This window comes from Camelus bactrianus, chromosome 7, assembly GCF_048773025.1.
Source record: "Camelus bactrianus isolate YW-2024 breed Bactrian camel chromosome 7, ASM4877302v1, whole genome shotgun sequence".
NCBI lineage: Eukaryota > Metazoa > Chordata > Mammalia > Artiodactyla > Camelidae > Camelus > Camelus bactrianus.
In genome coordinates this window covers 9,726,065-9,744,000 of record NC_133545.1, presented here as the reverse complement: position 1 = coordinate 9,744,000, position 17,936 = coordinate 9,726,065, and the positions used below count along the sequence as shown (strand labels likewise).

Sequence of the window (17,936 nt, the reverse complement as noted above, 5' to 3'; positions counted from 1 at the left end):
ATAAATTTTATAGGTTCTCTGGCTTGTTTTTGGAAGTATACTTTGTCCCAAAGAATGACTATAAATGGAACCAAAGGAGTGCCCCGTTCTTCAGGGTCTGTCCCTCTGACGCGTAAAAGCAGAAGAGGTGATAAAGCTTTGTCTCTTCTTCCTCTTTAGGATTCCACCCTCATGGAAGCTGAGGAGCCCCCATGTGGAGCCTTGGCTCCCGTCCCTGCTGGAGCGGAGTTCAGTGTGAGCCCCGCAGCTCCCAGGAGAGGGAGCCAGGCCCCTGCCTTGGAGCTGGAAGCGGAAGAGGGCGAGGGCCCGTCTGATAAGTGGGCACAGGGACACACACTCTTGGAGACCCCGCAGAGAGAGGGGAGGGATGTGAATGACTATGCAGCTGAGGGCATGACCTCCGTCCCCCAGGAGGCCTCTGCAGATGTGGAGAGCAGACAGGAAGACCTGATGGCTGCCGTCTGCGACACTCCAGCGGACCTGGGGGCAGTGCCCCAGAGCCCAGCAGACAGAGACGCAAGGACACCGACTCCTCCAGAGCCCCGGGCCTGCCCCGACCAGGGTGAACGTCTAGACAACGCCCCAATACCCAGTGAACTGGGCAGCAGCGTGGAAGTGGAATCTGGACCAGAACTCACTTCTCTGATACTGGGACCTGGACAAGCGGAAGGGAAGGAGGACACTCACCCAGACACCTCTGCTCAGACAAGCGTCTGGCCGTCCTGGGAAGAGCACCTCGTAGACACCAGGCAGCCGCAGGACCCAGAAAGTGGGGCTGTCAGGCAGGAAAGCCCAGGGGGAGAGGGGCCCAGGTGCCTCCAGGAGGCCGAGGGGCTGGAGGAACGGGGAGGAGAGGACGGGGCACTTCAGGGGGAAGGAGCTTTGGGGGAGGATGTTTGTTCTGATGGGCTTTCAGGGGACCGGGAACAGATGGGACGGCAGGTTAATGGTGCAGATGCAGATCAGAGGCCACAACAGGAGCAGGTTCAAGAGCTTGTGCCGCTTGCAGGACCAGGAGAGAGAGAGGGGCACGACGGGGAGCTGGGTGGTCAGAGCTACGGTGAGTGGGAGGGGAAGGGGCAGGGCCAGAAGGACCCAGAACAAGGGGAACGGAAGAGGAGGGGGTTGGCGGGGCCAGAAGGGAGTAGCCTGGATGCTCAGTGCGAGGAGAAGCAAAGCTTAGTGGGGAAATCAGTGAAAGTAACTGGAAAGCAAGAGGATCTGGGCGTTCAGGGCAGAGGGATGCCAGTAGAGGGGCAGGAGGAGGAGGTGGGGTCGAGCGAGGAGGAGCCAGGGAGTTGGGGTGGGGACACATGGGAGGGGGTGGGAGAAGAGAAGGGAGCAGAAGGAGTTGAGCACGGTGCTTCTGCACTGGCTCCGGTAGCCCCTGAGGTCTCTTCTCCCTGCGACTTGTCTCCGGATGTCTGTTACCCCACGGGCAGGATTCCTGGGACTCAGACAGAGCCCAGCGCTGAAGAGCTGCCCCCCGTAGCTCCGACTCCTACGCTGGAGCCAATAGGAGGGTCCTGCCAGCCCATTTCTCTACCTAGCTCTTTGCTAGGGGAGTCACCCGGCCAAGAAGCAGCCCAGAACAACCAGCAAGAGGAATCTGAGCCAGGAAAGGAGACGGCATCCAGCCCGGGGGCTGAGGTGGTCCCTGCCAGCGCCTCTGTGACCCCCCCGAGGACACCAGAGTCAGCGCCCTCCAGCCCCTCTGAAGGTGCCCCCGGCACAACTGCCTCGTCATCTGCCGGCCCCCCGGCTGTCTTTCCCGGGAGGGAGCCCTCTGTTGCTGCATCTTTTCCAGAAACCTCCAGGGCCCCTCTCTCAACCGACAGCCCATCTGCCTGCGGGGCTTCGGAGACGCCCCCAGCTGCCCTCCGTGGCTTCCCCTCGCCAGGCCGGGCCAGCCCTCAGGGTCCCCCAGCCAGCCGCTCAGGGCCGGGCCAGCATCTGAGAAGCAACTCCTTTCCGGGTTCCCACGGGACAGACCCAGCTCCGGACCTGGCGGGACTACCACTTTCCTTCTCCCATTCAGAGTTGCCCCTGAGGCCCCCCAGACCTGCCATCTATGGCTCTGTGATCCCCAGGAGGAGCAGGAAAAGCGGAAGGGGCGGCGGCATCGTTCCAGAGTCGGCAAGTTCGTTACTGGCTCAATGGCAGGGCTCTCGGGAATTCACCGCAAGCCCAGAAAGGCCTGGCAGTCCCCCCGACAGTCAGCAGTGGGGCTCCCCACATCACTCAGCCTCTGTCCCAGGTTCTCCTGCCCACAGCTCTCCCCCACCCCTTGTCTCCAGAGATACGAGGGTCCATGAACCCCCGCCCCCTCCTCCCCCAGAGAAGAGGCTGGTCTACCCATCTATGGTGGAGAGAGACGGCCATCTCCATGCGGTGGCCCCCACGCTGAAGTGCTGCAGCCCTCCGCTTCCAGTGGCCCTGGGTCCAGGGCTACATGGCCCCCCTAAAGGCCCACCTCCCCAAGCTCCTGACCCCCTCGTGGCAAGGCAGCATCGGCCTCTGCCCTCCACCCCAGACACTCCCCACCAGAGCCAGACCTCTTTCTCCCCCAGGCAGAGATACAACAAGCCGTTGCCTCCAACTCCTGATTTGCCCCAGCCCCACCATCCTCCTGTTTCTTCTTCAAGCAGCTCAAGGGTCTACAAGCCTCTGCCCCCAGTCCCGATCATGGATCCCTCTGCTGAAGCACCCCCGTTACCCCCAAAGTCCAGGGGCAGGAGCAGGAGCTCTCAGGGAGGACTCATGAACTCAGGGGGTCAAGCCAAGACAAGGCCTGTTTGTCAGGAGTGGACAGTTTCCACTCCCCATTCTGGGGGGCGAACCTCCTGGCCTCCAGCCACGGGCAGAGCCACAGACACTCTGGCTTCCACCAGCAGGAGTAAAAGCGAAGTGTCCCCTGGCATGGCTTTCAGCAATGTGACAACACTTCTAAGTCCCTCTTCCCCCACTAACCCCTGGACTCCAGAGGCCCAGGGACCAGCCTCTGAATCAGGGCTCTCAGAAGAATCTGAAGTCCCTGCCAGAGGATCTTTGAGAAGAACAGCCCCTCAGGAAGGAGCCAATGGCCTGAGGAGGTCGGACCTAGGCCAAGCCAGGCAGCCAGAAAAACCCAGCCATCCCTGTCTGGAGAAGGCGTCCAGCTGGCCCCACAGACGGGACCCAGGGATACCAACAGAGGGCAGCCGTGGCCAGGCTGCAGGCCCCAGCGAGGGGTCCAGCAAGCACAAGGACTGGCACCGGCAAGGCCTGCGCAGAGCTTCCATCCTGCCCGAGGGCCCTGCAGGTGAGTGAGGAGTCAGGACCACTCACTCGTGTCAGCCCAGGCTCTTCCCAGCTCTGACCACCTCACCCCTCCTCTGTCCCCCAGGTGCCTACTGGCCTCCCTGTGGGCTTCACTCAGCCGCATACCCAACCCCAACGCGGAGGAACGTCCTTGAGAGCCTGTCTGAGTTCATGGCCATGCTCTTCTCCTTCCCTTCTACCTCCGTCGGTCGCCCAGCCATGGTGTTCTTTCGTTGCACATCTCTCTCTCCCAAGGTTACTCTGGAGCGCCCCCCATCCCACTTTCCAGTTACAAACAGCTGCTTGATGTCCTTCCAGTCACAGAGAAGGCATCTACTTGTTCAGCTCACCTTCTGAAACAGGGAAGAGGACACACCCGGTACTAATGTGCTCAAATGCTTCCTACTTTGGCACTCCCCGCTCTCACAGATTCCCGGCTGAACCATTTTACCCCTCCCCGGATGCCTTCATCTCCCACTCCAGGTCTTCCCTTCTTTGGTTCTCTCTGAATGTCCCTCTGAAATCGCAGTGACTTTGCCCATCTCCATTTGCAGACACAAGAAGTCCAGCCATGGAAAAATCCCTTGGCCTTTCAGATGCCATTGTTTTCCGGTGAGTGACACTCTCCTGACAGATACAGCTGTGCTCTCTTTTCTCGGGATACTGAGATTTTCGTTAGTGGGCAAAGGTTCTGGGACCCTGTCTCTTCCAGCGGCAGGGAGGGGAAGAGACAGACACCAGGATTTCAGGGGAGACAGAGCTTTTATTACCTGGTTCTGTCAGCTGGGTCTCTAAATCCTGTCCCTCTAGGCGCTTTGGCCATGACCTAACCCCCCTGTGAAAGTTCAGCATGACATCCAAAATAGCTTCGAGCTGCCCTGAAGTGAGTCAGGCTGCCGCTGGCCTCTCTGGGTGTTTGGCCCTGACATTCCAGCATGCGTCCCAGAGGTCAGAGCCTGTCTGAACCTACAGTCACCTGGGCTTCTCCACGTCTGATGGCCAGCAAGCGCTTTTTCACTCCACAGAGAGAAAAAGCCAAAGGAGGTGACGGGAGGCTTTTCAAGACGCTGCTCCAAGCTCATCAACTCCTGTGAGTACCTTGAAACAGAAACGTAGACCTGCCCAAGACCGGAGAGGGGCTCTTGGCTGCCAGCAGCGGGGTGGTGGTATCTGCAGGGAGAGGAGGTGCCAGGAGAGCCAGAAGCGGCTTGGTGGCTTCTGTCTGTTTCTGTGCCTCCACTCCCATCTCCCTAATTCTCTCCCTCCCCCATGCCTCTTCGACCCTGTAGCTCAGCTGCTCTACCAGGAGTACAGTGATGTGTTTCTGAACAAGGAGATTCAGAGCCAGCAGCGGCTGGACAGCCTGACAGAGACACCTGGGCTTGTCTCCCCCCGGCAGCCCCGGAAGTCCCTGGTCCCCTCGGAGTCCTACCTGCAACGTCTCTCCATGGCCTCCAGTGGCTCCCTCTGGCAGGAAATCCCGGCGGTGCGCAATAGCGCTGTGCTGCTCTCCATGACCCACGAGGACCAAAAACTCCAGGAGGTACCCGCAGGGCTGGGTGGGGGCAGGGGAAGGGGAGACAGGAGGGAAGTGCTCTCATCCGTATCTCCTACTCACCGCCATCACCAAGAGCGGGCTGTCCCCACCATGGACCCACAGACTCACCACACACGTGCACACCGCCACAATGGGTCATCCTCACACTGATGGGTTTGAATTGCTTCCCAGGTGTCTCCACTATCTCTTCTACCCACCTCCTCGTGCCATTTACTCCTGTTAGTTTGGGCTCATACAAAGAGACCATGCCTCTGAATTTGTTGGGCGGAGTGTGGAGTTAATGTAGTTAGTCTAGTTTCAGGCTAGACTAAAATTTCCCTCTTCAACCAGGGTTTCAGTCTACACTAAAGTTTTCCTTTCCAACCAAGACACATGCAGGAGCTTTTTGGTGGGTCCCTTGAAGAGTGCCCCCTGCGGCTGTCCGTTGGTCTCATAGAAGCTTTTGAATGAACATCAGTCTCTGCTTGGTCCTCGCTCCCAATAGCAAGATTGTGGTAAAGGCCACTGGTCTGATGTTAAGTTACTACCATTAATATGTTTTACATGGAGAGCTTATCTTAATAATCAATCTAAAATATGGGTTAAAACATTTCTTCCTCGAAAGACAATATGGCACAATGGAAAAGCTTTATGAAACAATGTTTAAGTGTTTAGGTTCTGGCGTAAATGACCTGGATGGGAAGCAGACTTTAATATCTGCTAGCTATTTAACTTTGGCCATGATCTTTCTAAGTTTTATTTCCTCACTTGTAAAATTGGGTTGCAAAGAATTATTGAGAGAATCGCACAAAGATAAGTTCCCAGTACATAGTAATCAATCCAAAAATGTTGACCACTTTTTTAATTGAAGTATAATTAACTTACAATATTATATTAGTTTCAGGTGTACAATATAGTGGTTCAATATTTTTATAGATTATTCTTCATTTAAAGTTATTTCAAAATAGTGGCTATATTCCCCTATGCTTTGCAATATATCCTTGTTGCTTATTTACTTTATACATAGTAGTTTGTATCTCTTAATCCCATAACCCTATCTTGCCCCTCCGCCCTTCCCTCTCCCCACTGATAACGCTGGTTTGTTCTCTATATCTATGAATATGTTTCTGTTTTATGATGTACCTTCCTTTATTTTATTTTTTAGATTCCACATGTAAGTGACAACAGAGTATTTGTCTTTATCTGTATGATTTATTTCACTAAGCATAATACTCTCTAGGTCCATCCATGTTGTTGGAAATGGCAGTATTTCATTTTTTATGGCTGAATAATATTTCATTGTGTGTGTGTGTGTGTATATGTATGTGTATATACACATATATATACACACATGTATGTATCTATATATACCACATCTTCTTTATCCATTTATCTGTTGATGGACACTTAGGTTGTTTCCATATCTTGGCTCTTGTAAATAATGCTGGTATGAACATTGAGGTGCATGTATCTTTTCAAATTAGGGTTTTCTTTTTCTTCAATATATGTACCCTGGAATGGAATTCCTGAATCATATGGTAGTTCTGGTTTTAGTTTTTTGAGGAATCTCCATACTCTTTTCCAGAGTGGCTGCACTAATTTAGAATCCCACCAACAGTGTACTAGGGTTCTCTTTTCTCCACATCCTCACCCATATTTGTTATTTTTAGACTTTTTGGTGATAGCCATTTTGAGAGGTGTGAGATGATATCTTATTGTAGTTTTGATTTCCATTTCTCTGGTGATTAGCAAAGTTGAACATTTTTTCATGTGCCTGTTGGCCATTTGTATATATTCTTTGGAAAAGCATCTATTCATGCCTTCTGTCCATTTTTTAATCAAGTTGTTTACGTTTTTGATGTTGAGTTGAATGTTTATGTACTTTGGATATTAACCCTTTATGGGTCATATCATTTGCAAATGTTTTCTCTCATTTAATAGGTTATCTCTTTGTTTGTTGATGGTTTCCTTTGCTATGCAAAAGTTTTTAGGTTTAATTAGGCCCCATTTGTTTATTTTTGCTTTTATTTTGCCTTAGGAGAAGATCCAAAGAAATACTGTTATGATTTATGTCAAAGAATGTTCTGCCTATGTTCTCTTCTAGGATTTTTCTGGTTTCTGGTCTTACATTTAGGTCTTTAATTCATTTCGAGTTGATATTTAATGCAATCCCTATCAAAATACCCGTGACATTTTTCACAGAACTAGAACAAATAATTCTAAAATTTATGCAGAACCACAAAAGACCCCAGATTGCCGAAGGAATCTTGAGAAAAAAAGAACATAGCTGGAGGTATCATGCTCCCTGACTTTAGACTACAGTACAAAGTTATAGTAATCAAAGCAGCATGGTACTAGCACAAAAACAGACTCATAGATCAGTGGAACAGAATAGAGAGCCCAGAAATAAACCCACTTATGACCCATTAATCTGTGACGAAGGAGGCAAGAATATGCAATGAAGAAAAGACAGTCTTTTCAGTAAATGGTGCTGGGAAAGCTGGACAGCCCCCTGGGAAACAACGAGACTACACTTCCTCACACCACATGCAAAAGGTTTACTACTTTAATTTCAAGCCTGGCTGACCTGGATTTGAATCTTGGCTTCTAGCCGTGTAACCATTTACTAGCTGTGTAGCCTTAAACAAGGTGTGTAACTTCACTGAACCTCAGTTTCCTTATCTAAAAGTCAAGGGTAATATGCCTACCACTGAGGGTTGCTGTTGAGTTTAAATGAAATAGCACATATCTAGCTTTTAGTATAGTGTCTAGTTACATAGTTTGATACATATTGGTTCCATACATCCCCCCCCCCTTTCAGGAGTAAAATTTTGGCCAAAAGAATTTATGGATAAACCATGCTTTTACTAAACCAAAAACAGAGGTATAACTTTTTAGGTTCTTTGAAACTCAGACTTGCAGGCTTTGTGCTGACCTCAACTCTTAAAGCACATGTAGATATTTAGAAAATCACTAATCTGCTTATATTTATGGAGCAAACAATGGGCAGATGATATGAACCCTGGCTCTCTTTCACCAACTGCAGAGTACTAGGAAGTCCACCAGGGCTCCTGGGCCAGCCCTGGTCTCACATTTCTGAGAAGGCAAGTCTCTGTGCTTATATACATAGATTTCTTTTCTAAAATAGCACTTGTGGGCAAAAGTGCTTCCACTGACTCCATTTCTTTGGACCATCACAACATCTTTGTGAGGGGGGAGGTCACTATAACTACACAGACAGGAAAACCGAGGTTCAGAGAGGTTAAATGAGCCTCCCAAAGTCACACAGTCAGTGAATGTTAGAGCCAGGACACAAATGAACCTTTAGTGTCCTGGCTCAGTGTTGCTGTATGAGAGCATCACCCAGCCAGCGTCATCAGTTATCCAAGTCATCACCAAGATGTGTGCGTTTGTGTTCTTTTTCTTTTCTGTCCACTCGTCTGTCTGGAAGCTGCATGCTTGGATGAAGAACATGACCGGCCCAGCTAGAGAACAGGGTTGTGGGTCATTACACCTCCAAGTAATTGGGCTATTTCTATTAAACCACAATTGCACCATCTCCTTCTCAAATAGCCTGCTTCCTTCTGTTTCTCCCCATACCCCAAATTACCTTCATCCCCTAAATCTGTTCATTTTTCCAAGTTCTCTGGTTCAGTAAGGAACTCCATCATCCACTCAGTTACCAAGCTCAGGAGGCGTTAGCTGTGACTCTTCCAGCTCTCCAAATCTCCCTCCTACATAATTATGAAATTGGCTTACCTCTCTTCACTTCCTTGGCTAATTAGGCCTTCATCTCACATCTGGAATCACTGTCACAGTTTCCTAATATGACTGCCTTGCTCCTTCAAATCTTTTCTCCATACTGTGCTCAGAAATATCTTTATAAAAAACAAATTAGATCAAGTCATTCCCCTACAGACAGCCTCTTTTTGCTTTCCCATTGTCTTCAGTCTAAACTGTTTCACCTAGTTTACATAACCCTCCAGACCTCCTTTCTGTTGGCCTCCTCAGCTTGGCCCCCTGCCTGCTTAGGACACTTGGTTCCCAGGATACTCAATTTATTTGAGTTTCTTGAGAGCATCTTTTTCTCTTCTACCTTTGAAGGCTCACACATATTTTCCCCTCATTTTCAAACGTTCTTTCCCTCTCCCCCGGTATCAGGCTAGGTTCTGATGTAACTGTGAGCTAGAAAAAGATTCATCTTGCTCACCGCTCTGCCCCTAAAACATTGCACAGTAGCTAGCATATGCCAAGGATTCAATAAATGTATTTAATTAGTCTTCCCCCTCCCTAACCTCCCAGGCCAAATTCGAGCTGATTGTGTCGGAGGCCTCATACCTGCGCAGTCTACATATTGCTGTGGATCACTTCCAACATTCAGAGCAGCTCCGGGCCATCCTTTCGAACCAGGATCATCAGTGGCTCTTCTCACGTTTACAGGATGTGCGTGACGTCAGCACCATGTGAGCTTCCCCTTCTCCCGAATACCACTCACTCACCCTCACTGTCTTTAGCCTGTAAACCTTTCTTTGTTGTTTTTTCTCCTTTTTCAGAATCCTCTCCTTGCTCCCTCCATGACTTCCAGTGGCTGTAGGGATAGAAAGAGCAGAGAGGGGAGAAGATGTGTGGGTGGATGGGTCTATTAATGGATAAATGAGTGAGAAATGCCTCCAGTGTTGCGGTTTTGGGTGTACTGTGGGCATGCACTGCATTAGAGACGAGATGGGAAACATCTAAACATCAGAAAACCAGAAAAGGATCAAAAGAAGGACAAGAAATGGAATCTTAGGACCAGAGAGTTCGATCAGGGGCCAACCGGGGACAACCTTGGAGAGAACTCTAGTGCAGAGCAAGGGCGACAGAGCTAAGGACAGTCAATAGACGTTATTGACTAAGGGAGAGAAGAAGTTAAAAGCTCAAAGTATGGCAGGGGTCAGCCGACTCCTCCCTCGATACCCACAAGTCTCACAAGACTTGTTTGAATTCTGTACAGGTTCCTTTCAGACCTGGAAGAGAACTTTGAGAACAACATCTTCACCTTCCAAGTGTGCGATGTGGTCCTGAACCATGCTCCCAACTTCCGCCGGGTCTACCTGCCTTATGTCACCAACCAGACCTACCAGGAACGCACCTTCCAAACTCTACTGTGAGACCTGATTCCCATTGAGTCCCTATGTGGGCCCTGCAATAACCTTGCAACAAACCCGCAATCCCCAACCCAGAGTCCTCCCCCGAGAGCACTTGTTCTTGTCCCTGCCCCATGATCTCAAGCCCCACCCAGCTTCCAGATCAGGTGCCCTCGGCCATCACATCTGGGACCCCTGTCATTGGACCCACCGTTCTTTCCCAACCTACAGACATTTTCCACCAGGCCTCCACTCCCCATGGCTTCACTGTGCCCCCCAGTCCTCCCCATCTCCCTCCTCACCTGAGGCTCGCTGCTCACGCAGGAACAGCAACAGCAGTTTCCGAGAGGTCCTGGAGAAGCTGGAGAGTGACCCCGTCTGCCAGCGCCTTTCCCTCAAGTCCTTTCTGATTCTGCCCTTCCAGCGCATCACCCGTCTCAAACTGCTGCTCCAGGTATGCGGATCCCACCTCAGTCCTCTCCGCTTAATTCAAAGGGGCGGTCTTGGGTAGCCCCAAAGGAAAGGGGACCATCCATTTTTCTGCCACTCTTCCACACCCTGTGGACAATGTGAGCAGTCTCCCCACTGCCCACACCCTTCTTTCTCAGAAATATTTGCTGCTAAAATTTTGTTCCTAGACTTCTCCATTAACTCGCCCCCAATCACCTCTTCCTGTTTCCCCATCCCTTCCTTCCATCTGGCTCCTGCCTACGGTGTGTTCTGTAGAACATTCTGAAGAGAACACAGCCTGGCTCCTCAGAGGAAGCGGAGGCCACGAAGGCACACCACGCCCTGGAGGAGGTAGGCAGCCACCACCCCTACTCTGATCCCCTGGTTGTCCTTCACAGAGAACTTGTCCCCCGCCTAGGCCTATGACTCCAGAAAGTGCAGGCCCCACTCATGCTCATCTACCTCACAGCACTCAGCAAACCGCCAAATTCACACATCCCACAGCCTCCACTCCCACACTAAGGACACTCCACACCAAGGGACTGTGCGCTCCCTGCCATGGTCCCCAGATTAAATCTTACTTTCGCGCAGCCCAGAAATGTTCTATCAGGTCATGCAAAAAATACCACAGTCCTAGAACTTCAGCGTCTTGCTGTCTCCGCTCAATCCCAGGCTGGTAGAAAAGACAAGAGGCTGTCACGACCAGCTCCCAGATTTCTTGCAGGGGACTCAAAGCCCAAGCCTCTAACTCTGTCCTGCTCCTCTCTCCTCTCCCTGCTGAACACTCAGCTGATCCGAGACTGCAATAGCAATGTCCAGAGAATGCGGCGCACAGAGGAGCTCATCTACCTGAGCCAGAAGATTGAGTTTGAGTGCAAAGTAAGTTGGCCCCAAGGGCCCCACCCTGCCCGGGATGCTCTTTAGCAAATCCCACAGGTCACCCTCTAACACAGAACCTTCCTGCTCGCAGTCTCCCAGTCTCTAACCTCATTTCTGCACACGTTCTGTTCTGCCCTGTATCTGGAGACCTCACTGCCTACTTCAGTATCCATGATTTGCTGTTAAGTGAAAAAGGAACATGGGCACATATCTTACCTTTGATGAAAAAGTAGGAAGATACAAATCTGTATATATATATTTATTTATGTATCCATAAAGAAACTGTGGAAAGATACATAGAAATGAAGGACAGTGTCTACCTGAGGGAGAGAGTGTGCGTTTGGGAACTGGGCAGATGGGAGAACTTATCAAATGTAAGCCTTTATAAAGATGTATTTTTGGTGCTTGATCCATTGATTATTTTATCCTGTCTCCTCCTCATCTAACCAAAGCAATATAAAATTGAATCTAAATATAGAATGAAAATCTCTAATCCAAATACAAATTTAAAGTAGTCATTGTGCACCTCGACTTCAGCCCAGAGCAGAAACCACCCATCTCCCTAGAAGAGAGGGAAATCCCCTACCTACATATTGATCGTAGCTCAGTGCCTTACCTTTACCCAAACCCCAGCTCCAGGCAGACCCCACTTCCTTCTCCTTATTCTCATCCCCACAGCTGATTCCGACTGCTCCTCTCATGTCTCTGATTATAATCAAAGAAAGAACAGGTTTCAGAGCTGCCTTAAACTTTCAGCTTCTAAAAGAGGCATCGTACTGTTCTTTGCTTTGTTCCCACGTGCCCCAGTTGGGTTCTTCCATCTCTTCTTCAGTTCAGGCTTCGAGGGCTGAGCTTTCTCATGTAGTCACTCTCCTGGGTTGGACCACGTTGGAACCACCTTCCAATGCCTGAGCTGTGGACGTGGGAGCCACGCAACAGCAGACGCCAGTAGTTCGTCGGCTCAGAGAGAAGCCAGGTTTAAGTGGGTGGGTTATGCGACAAGGAAGACATGAAGGAGGTGGCTGCCAGTGGTGGGACGCAGGAGGAAGAGGCACAGGGAGGAGCGCAGGTCCGCGCTCGTCCTGTCTACGACACTGTCTTCTTTCTCTTCCCGACTCTCTAGATATTCCCGCTCATTTCGCAGTCACGCTGGCTGGTGAAGAGTGGAGAGCTGATCGCTCTGGAGTTCAGTATCTCCCCAGGGCTGCGAAGGAAGCTGAACACGCGTCCGGTCCACCTGCATCTCTTCAATGACTGTCTGTTGCTGTCTCGGCCCCGAGAGTCAGTGACTGGGATGGGAGGCCAGAGCATAAGGGGAAATGGGATGGGGCAACAGTGAAGGACTGAAAGGGGCAGAGAAGGCTCATGTTCCTAGAGCGACCTTCTCCACAGCTCACCCATGGAGTCTAGGTCATGACCTAGAGAAGAGGAAAAAGATCTCACCAGATTGTATCAGGAGATCACATGGCAGGACCCGTATGTACCATGTTACAGACACAGCACAAAGTGCAGCAAATGAGCTTGCCGCGTTTTCAGATCGGTCTGTTTATGCTTTCTTTGGGCCAGGCTCCGCCAGCCAGCCAAGTGGTACTTAGCCAGTTCCAGATCCTCACTCTTTGGTCCTGAGGAGCTTAGAAACTTTATCTTGGTTCTATTTCTTTAACTCTTGAAAGTAGTGAAGTATCTGTTGCACTAGATACGTAGTTTACATCCCTGGGGACTCATAGCTACCGAGCATCCTAAGAGCAAGTTAATACGAGCTTGTGGTTTTCATGAGAATTTGCAGGCTGCAGATGCTAAGGACAGGGATTTCTGAATTCAAAGACACGAGGGTGCATGAAGTATGACAACTCCAGAATCAGTCTGAAAAGTCTTGTGTTTTGCAGGGGTAGCCGATTCCTGGTGTTCGACCACGCTCCCTTCTCCTCCATCCGAGTGGAGAAGTGCGAAATGAAGCTACATGGGCCTCACAAAAACCTCTTCCGACTCTTTCTGCGGCACAACGTGCAGGGCACCCGGGCCGAGTTCCTCTTCCGCACGGAGACCCAGTAAGACAGGGCTGAGCAGAGGAGCTGGGGGCAGGGAGGGACGAGAGCCAGGCGAGGAGGCGGGACCAAGGCAGCACATGTGTTCAGAAAACAGCGGCTGCACTGTTTAGTCCATTCTGGACGGGGGGGCATCCGGAGGGAATCCCCAGGACAAAGTCTGTAAGACACCAGAGAGGAGATGGACTGGCATGGAGTAACAAGCCAGAAATTCCTCAGTGCCCAAGGCTGGTGGGCATATGCGTGACTAAGACATGAATAAGAGAAGCACTGAGGTGCCTTTAGTTCCTTTGCTGTCACCTTCCAGCCCAGTCCTCTACTGAGCTGAAATCCACAGTGTTGAGAATGTTGATCTGCTCATCTTTTTAATGACAATAATTATAAAACACATTCACATGTACACACAATGTGAGGAATATTTAAAAGCTAATGCACAGTACCATAGTGAACAGCTGTAGTTATTTTTGCTGTTACGAAAGATAGACAAAAATCTCTTCTTTTTTAAAAAGTTTGATGAGATACCTAATGGTCTGAGGACCATTTTGCAGTTTTGTCCCTTGGAAGACACTTCAGGGTGGGGTCAGTAATGCCTGTCCTCACTTATGGAACAGAGGGGCTGGAACAGGTACAAAATGTCACCCAAGTCATGTCATCAGATCCAGACTCCGGTTCCTTATTTAGAGCTTTAGCCTTGTTTAGAGTTAGAGCGTCAGCTCTCAGTTACTTCAGCACGTTTGGAAGCAGAGGCTAAGATAAAGCAAAAACCTTCAACTAATTACACAGTTAGGCTTGGATGATATTACATCACAACGACAACAACAACAACAAATAGTAGATGTGTCTCCCTGATCCAATTATGATTATGGAATAGTCTTCATCTCTGAGGTATTCGATGGAAGGAAGGTGGGCAGAAGAGTGTCAAGAAGTGTGCAAAGTGATGCAGGGGATCGAGACTGAGATGCTCATTATGCTGAGTGCACGTCCTAAAATGGAAAATCTCCATGTGTGTAATTGACAGTTAACTTTATGCCCCGACTTGAAAGAGGAGATGCCATTAAGGGGATAAGCTTGGAAAGAGAAGGGGAAAGATGAAGGATGACGAGACACACGAACATGCAGTTCACGGTCCTGCCAAATTTCCATCCAAGTGGAGTCCCCGTTGACTTCTGTCCTAGACATTATGGAACTAGACAACTTTTTGAACTAGTTAAGTCTTTCCCACAGTCCTTTCCCTTCCTCGTCATTGGTCCTTGTCCTGCACCCCCAGAGCTGCAGCTGAAGCAATGACCCTTCTTTGTTTTCTCAGGAGTGAAAAACTTCGATGGATCTCAGCCTTGGCCATGCCAAGAGAGGAGCTGGACCTTCTGGAGTGTTATGGTGCGTAGAAGTGTATGAGGGAGAGAGAAATGGTGGGGTCAGAAGTCTCCTCTGGGTGCAGGAGTTTAGGAGGCTAGGAAGTAACTCTGGGAGGCTTCCATTTATTGCTTTGGCTCAGAATTTCAGGTGGAAGGCTGGGTACTGGAGCTTGAACTCCTGAGGTGTATATGCTTAAAGCTGCTCATCACCGTGACAGTGTCTCCTCCCTCCCCATACATTCCCTACCTTGGGCAATTGTTTGCTTTTTTTTTTTATTTGTCCCTTCAGGCCTATCCTGCTATTATTTTGCCTAGAATTTACTGACTTGGAGGTCTTGGGGAAGTATGGGGAGAAAGGAGGTCTGGAGTAGGAGCTGGGGAGGATCACAATATAGTAGAGTTGTCCTGACCACACGCCCTCCTGTATAGGATGACCTGAGACACTGCCTCTGTCCCAGGCTTCCAGACAGCACACTGTGAATGCGTCTGCATTCATGCTAAGACTGGACTTCTTTTTTTTTTTTTTTTTTTTTAATTTAATAGAGATACTGGGGATTGAACCCAGGACCTCATGCATGCTGAGCATGCACTCTACCGTTGAGCTCTCTCCTACCCCAGAGAGTGGACTTCTGAGTCTCATATAAACCCCACAGTTGTCCTCCAGCAAGTATTCCCTAATTCATATCCAGAGAGGAACTGAATTCAGAGGAACACTGGGCCTTTGGTGCCTCAAAAGTTCAAACAAATACAAGGAACTTTGGAAAAGGAAGTAGGAGAAACAGGCTATAAACTGAGTTCTGGTAACTTGTTCAGGGTGCGACACATCGTTCCCCAGTAGGTAAGGAGGGCGAGCTAATTCTCCCTCTGTCACTGTGATGCTGCGAATGTCAGGTATCGACGACCTTTAGAAAAATAAGCACAGATAACAATGCAGTGTTTCAGTTGTTTTCTAAGAGAACCAGCGCAGCGCGGTAAAGTACGAAGGAAAATAAACCCACGTACGGTAGAGGGCGGTGAGTCAGGTGTGCTCTGAGGCTTGTTATTTTGCACTTCAAAAGTGTAGAAATTTCCTCTGGTTTTCAAAATACAGAAACATAGAAAATCCAGAATTTCCTTGAGTCATCTTATCAACCCTGTCATTTACGGATGAGGAAACTTGAAGGTGAAGGGCTTTAAGTGCCTTGTTTAGGTCATTCCTGGAAACCCACTGGTTAAGCCTCTTCTAGTCCCATGTCGTGTTCTGTGAAGAAAATGAAGCATGAGTCACAGACTCGAAGTTTACAGTGTGTTGTTGGAGAAGCAGAGCACGTACGTGAAACAATTGGGTAACAGATAAATGGTTTGTCACAGCCAGTTTTCAAGGAGTTCAGAATTCACCAAGGACCAGAGAATCAGGGAATGTTAGCGTTTCGGTGGGAAGATGGGCCTTTAGCAGAATCTCTGTAATTTGTGATAATGAGTCTCTAAAAGGTGTTCACAACATATTTCTCAGTTTGTCTTCACTGGAGAAATAGAATTTTTGATTCATTTCCTTTCTGGCATTTCTACTTCCTTATCAACCATTTTGTTCCCTGGCAGAGGATGGAGATTTTTCCAGTGGTCTCTCTTATCTGTAACTTTCAACAGCCCAAACTTTCTCTTTCCCAAGTCCTCCCAAGTGTCCCCTGTGATTCCTTCTCCGTGTTCTAGTCACCAGCCTTTCCTAACCTCTCTCCTGCCCTTCTCTTCCAAAGACTCCCCGCAGGTGCAGTGCCTTCGAGCCTACAAGCCCCGAGAGAACGACGAGTTGGCACTAGAGAAGGCGGACGTGGTGATGGTGACTCAGCAGAGCAGCGATGGTAAGAGGGAGAGCCCACGAGGAGCAGGCTGGGCGTTGAAGGAGGGACGCCATGTGGGTGTCTCCCTTTGTCAGGGCTGTTGTGACAAAGCTTCACAAGCTGAGTGGCTTAGAACATAGAAACTTCTTCTCTCATGGTTCTGGAGGCTGGAAGTCCAAAATTAAGGTGTTGGCAGGCTCCCTCTGAAGGCTCCAGGGGAAGGATCCTTCCTTGCCTCTTCCAGCTTCTGGAGGCCTCAGGTGTTCCTTGGCTTGTGACAGTGTAACTCCAGTCTCTACCTCTGTCTTCCTTCTGTGTGTGGTGTATGTGTCCCACCTTCCCCTCTTTTTATGAAGACACCAATGATAGTGGATAAATGGCACATTTTACTCAAGTATGACCTCATCTTAACTACGAATCATCTGCAACAGCGCTATTCCCAAATAAGATCACATTCTGAGGTACTTGGGCTTAGGACTTCAAACACATCCGGGGGGAATACAATTTAACTCCTAAGACTAGAGAAAGTTCAAAAGCAGCCAGAGTGAGCGCCCTGGAGGCTGGATTGCCCACTCTGGGGGCTCTCCATCCCTTCGGCCTTAAAATTCAGACAAGTTTCCTGGAAGGAGGTCCGGGGGAAGTTATTGTGAGTCTTTCCCAGGTAATTCTTCTTCCCACCCACCCTGTGCCCGTAGGCTGGCTGGAGGGCGTGAGACTCTCAGATGGGGAGCAAGGCTGGTTCCCTGTACAGCAAGTGGAGTTCATTTCCAACCCAGAGGTCCGTGCGCGGAACCTGAAGGAAGCCCACCGAGTCAAGACTGCCAAACTCCAGCTGGTGGAACAGCAGCCCTAGATGTTTCCTGGGAGGAATCCCCTGAGCTTAAGGACCAGATGTCCCTGGACAGGGCTGGCCCTGAGAACCCAGCAACAGAGGCCTTCAGTGGACCAAGAACTAGACCTTCCAAAAGCCGAAGGACAAACTCGAGCTGCCAGTCGCTAGTCCCAGGCCTCCTTTTTTTGTGCTTTGTGCTTGGTGGGGGGATTTTGAGGGACTTTACTGGACTCTGGGAACCTTTTCTCATGGGAAAAGGAAACCAGCAGGGCCTAAGCCAAGGAACTTTATGTCTACTACCCTGTTACACTTAAACATTCTCTTCTTCCAGGGTGCAGATTCAGAGCTGACTGGTTTCCATCATGGTCATATGTTCAACAGAATCTGACCTCAGGCCACTGGAGGGAGACGTTTAAGGGGGATTAGGGTATCAGATGGGAGGGTCAACCCGGCAACCTTTGAGGTATCTTCCAACCCTAGAGATATTCCATAGTTAGCGGTGCAAGGTCAGCGCATGCGTCTCTGGGACCTGTGTCGGGCGGTGGCTGTGTGAGGGTGAATCGCTCTCACTCTAATAAACTTGGCACTTCTCCAA

The 17,936-nt window shown here is 49.8% G+C and overlaps 1 protein-coding gene across 2 annotated transcripts in view; it reads left to right on the top strand.

Moving 5' to 3' along the window:
• Positions 1–17,936, top strand: part of ARHGEF5 (Rho guanine nucleotide exchange factor 5) — a 24,340-nt gene extending 6,404 nt beyond the window's left edge. Inside the window, exons 2-15 of one of the 2 annotated variants that reach the window (XM_074366861.1) lie at positions 160–3,301; positions 3,855–3,912; positions 4,326–4,390; positions 4,590–4,843; positions 9,140–9,300; positions 9,831–9,983; positions 10,288–10,417; positions 10,690–10,764; positions 11,203–11,292; positions 12,416–12,573; positions 13,179–13,340; positions 14,644–14,714; positions 16,426–16,530; positions 17,205–17,936. In XM_074366861.1, the coding sequence (XP_074222962.1) occupies positions 172–3,301; positions 3,855–3,912; positions 4,326–4,390; positions 4,590–4,843; positions 9,140–9,300; positions 9,831–9,983; positions 10,288–10,417; positions 10,690–10,764; positions 11,203–11,292; positions 12,416–12,573; positions 13,179–13,340; positions 14,644–14,714; positions 16,426–16,530; positions 17,205–17,362 (4,770 nt within the window). In that variant the 5' untranslated portion in view covers positions 160–171 and the 3' untranslated portion in view covers positions 17,363–17,936. The other variant, XM_074366862.1, reaches the window with a different exon arrangement.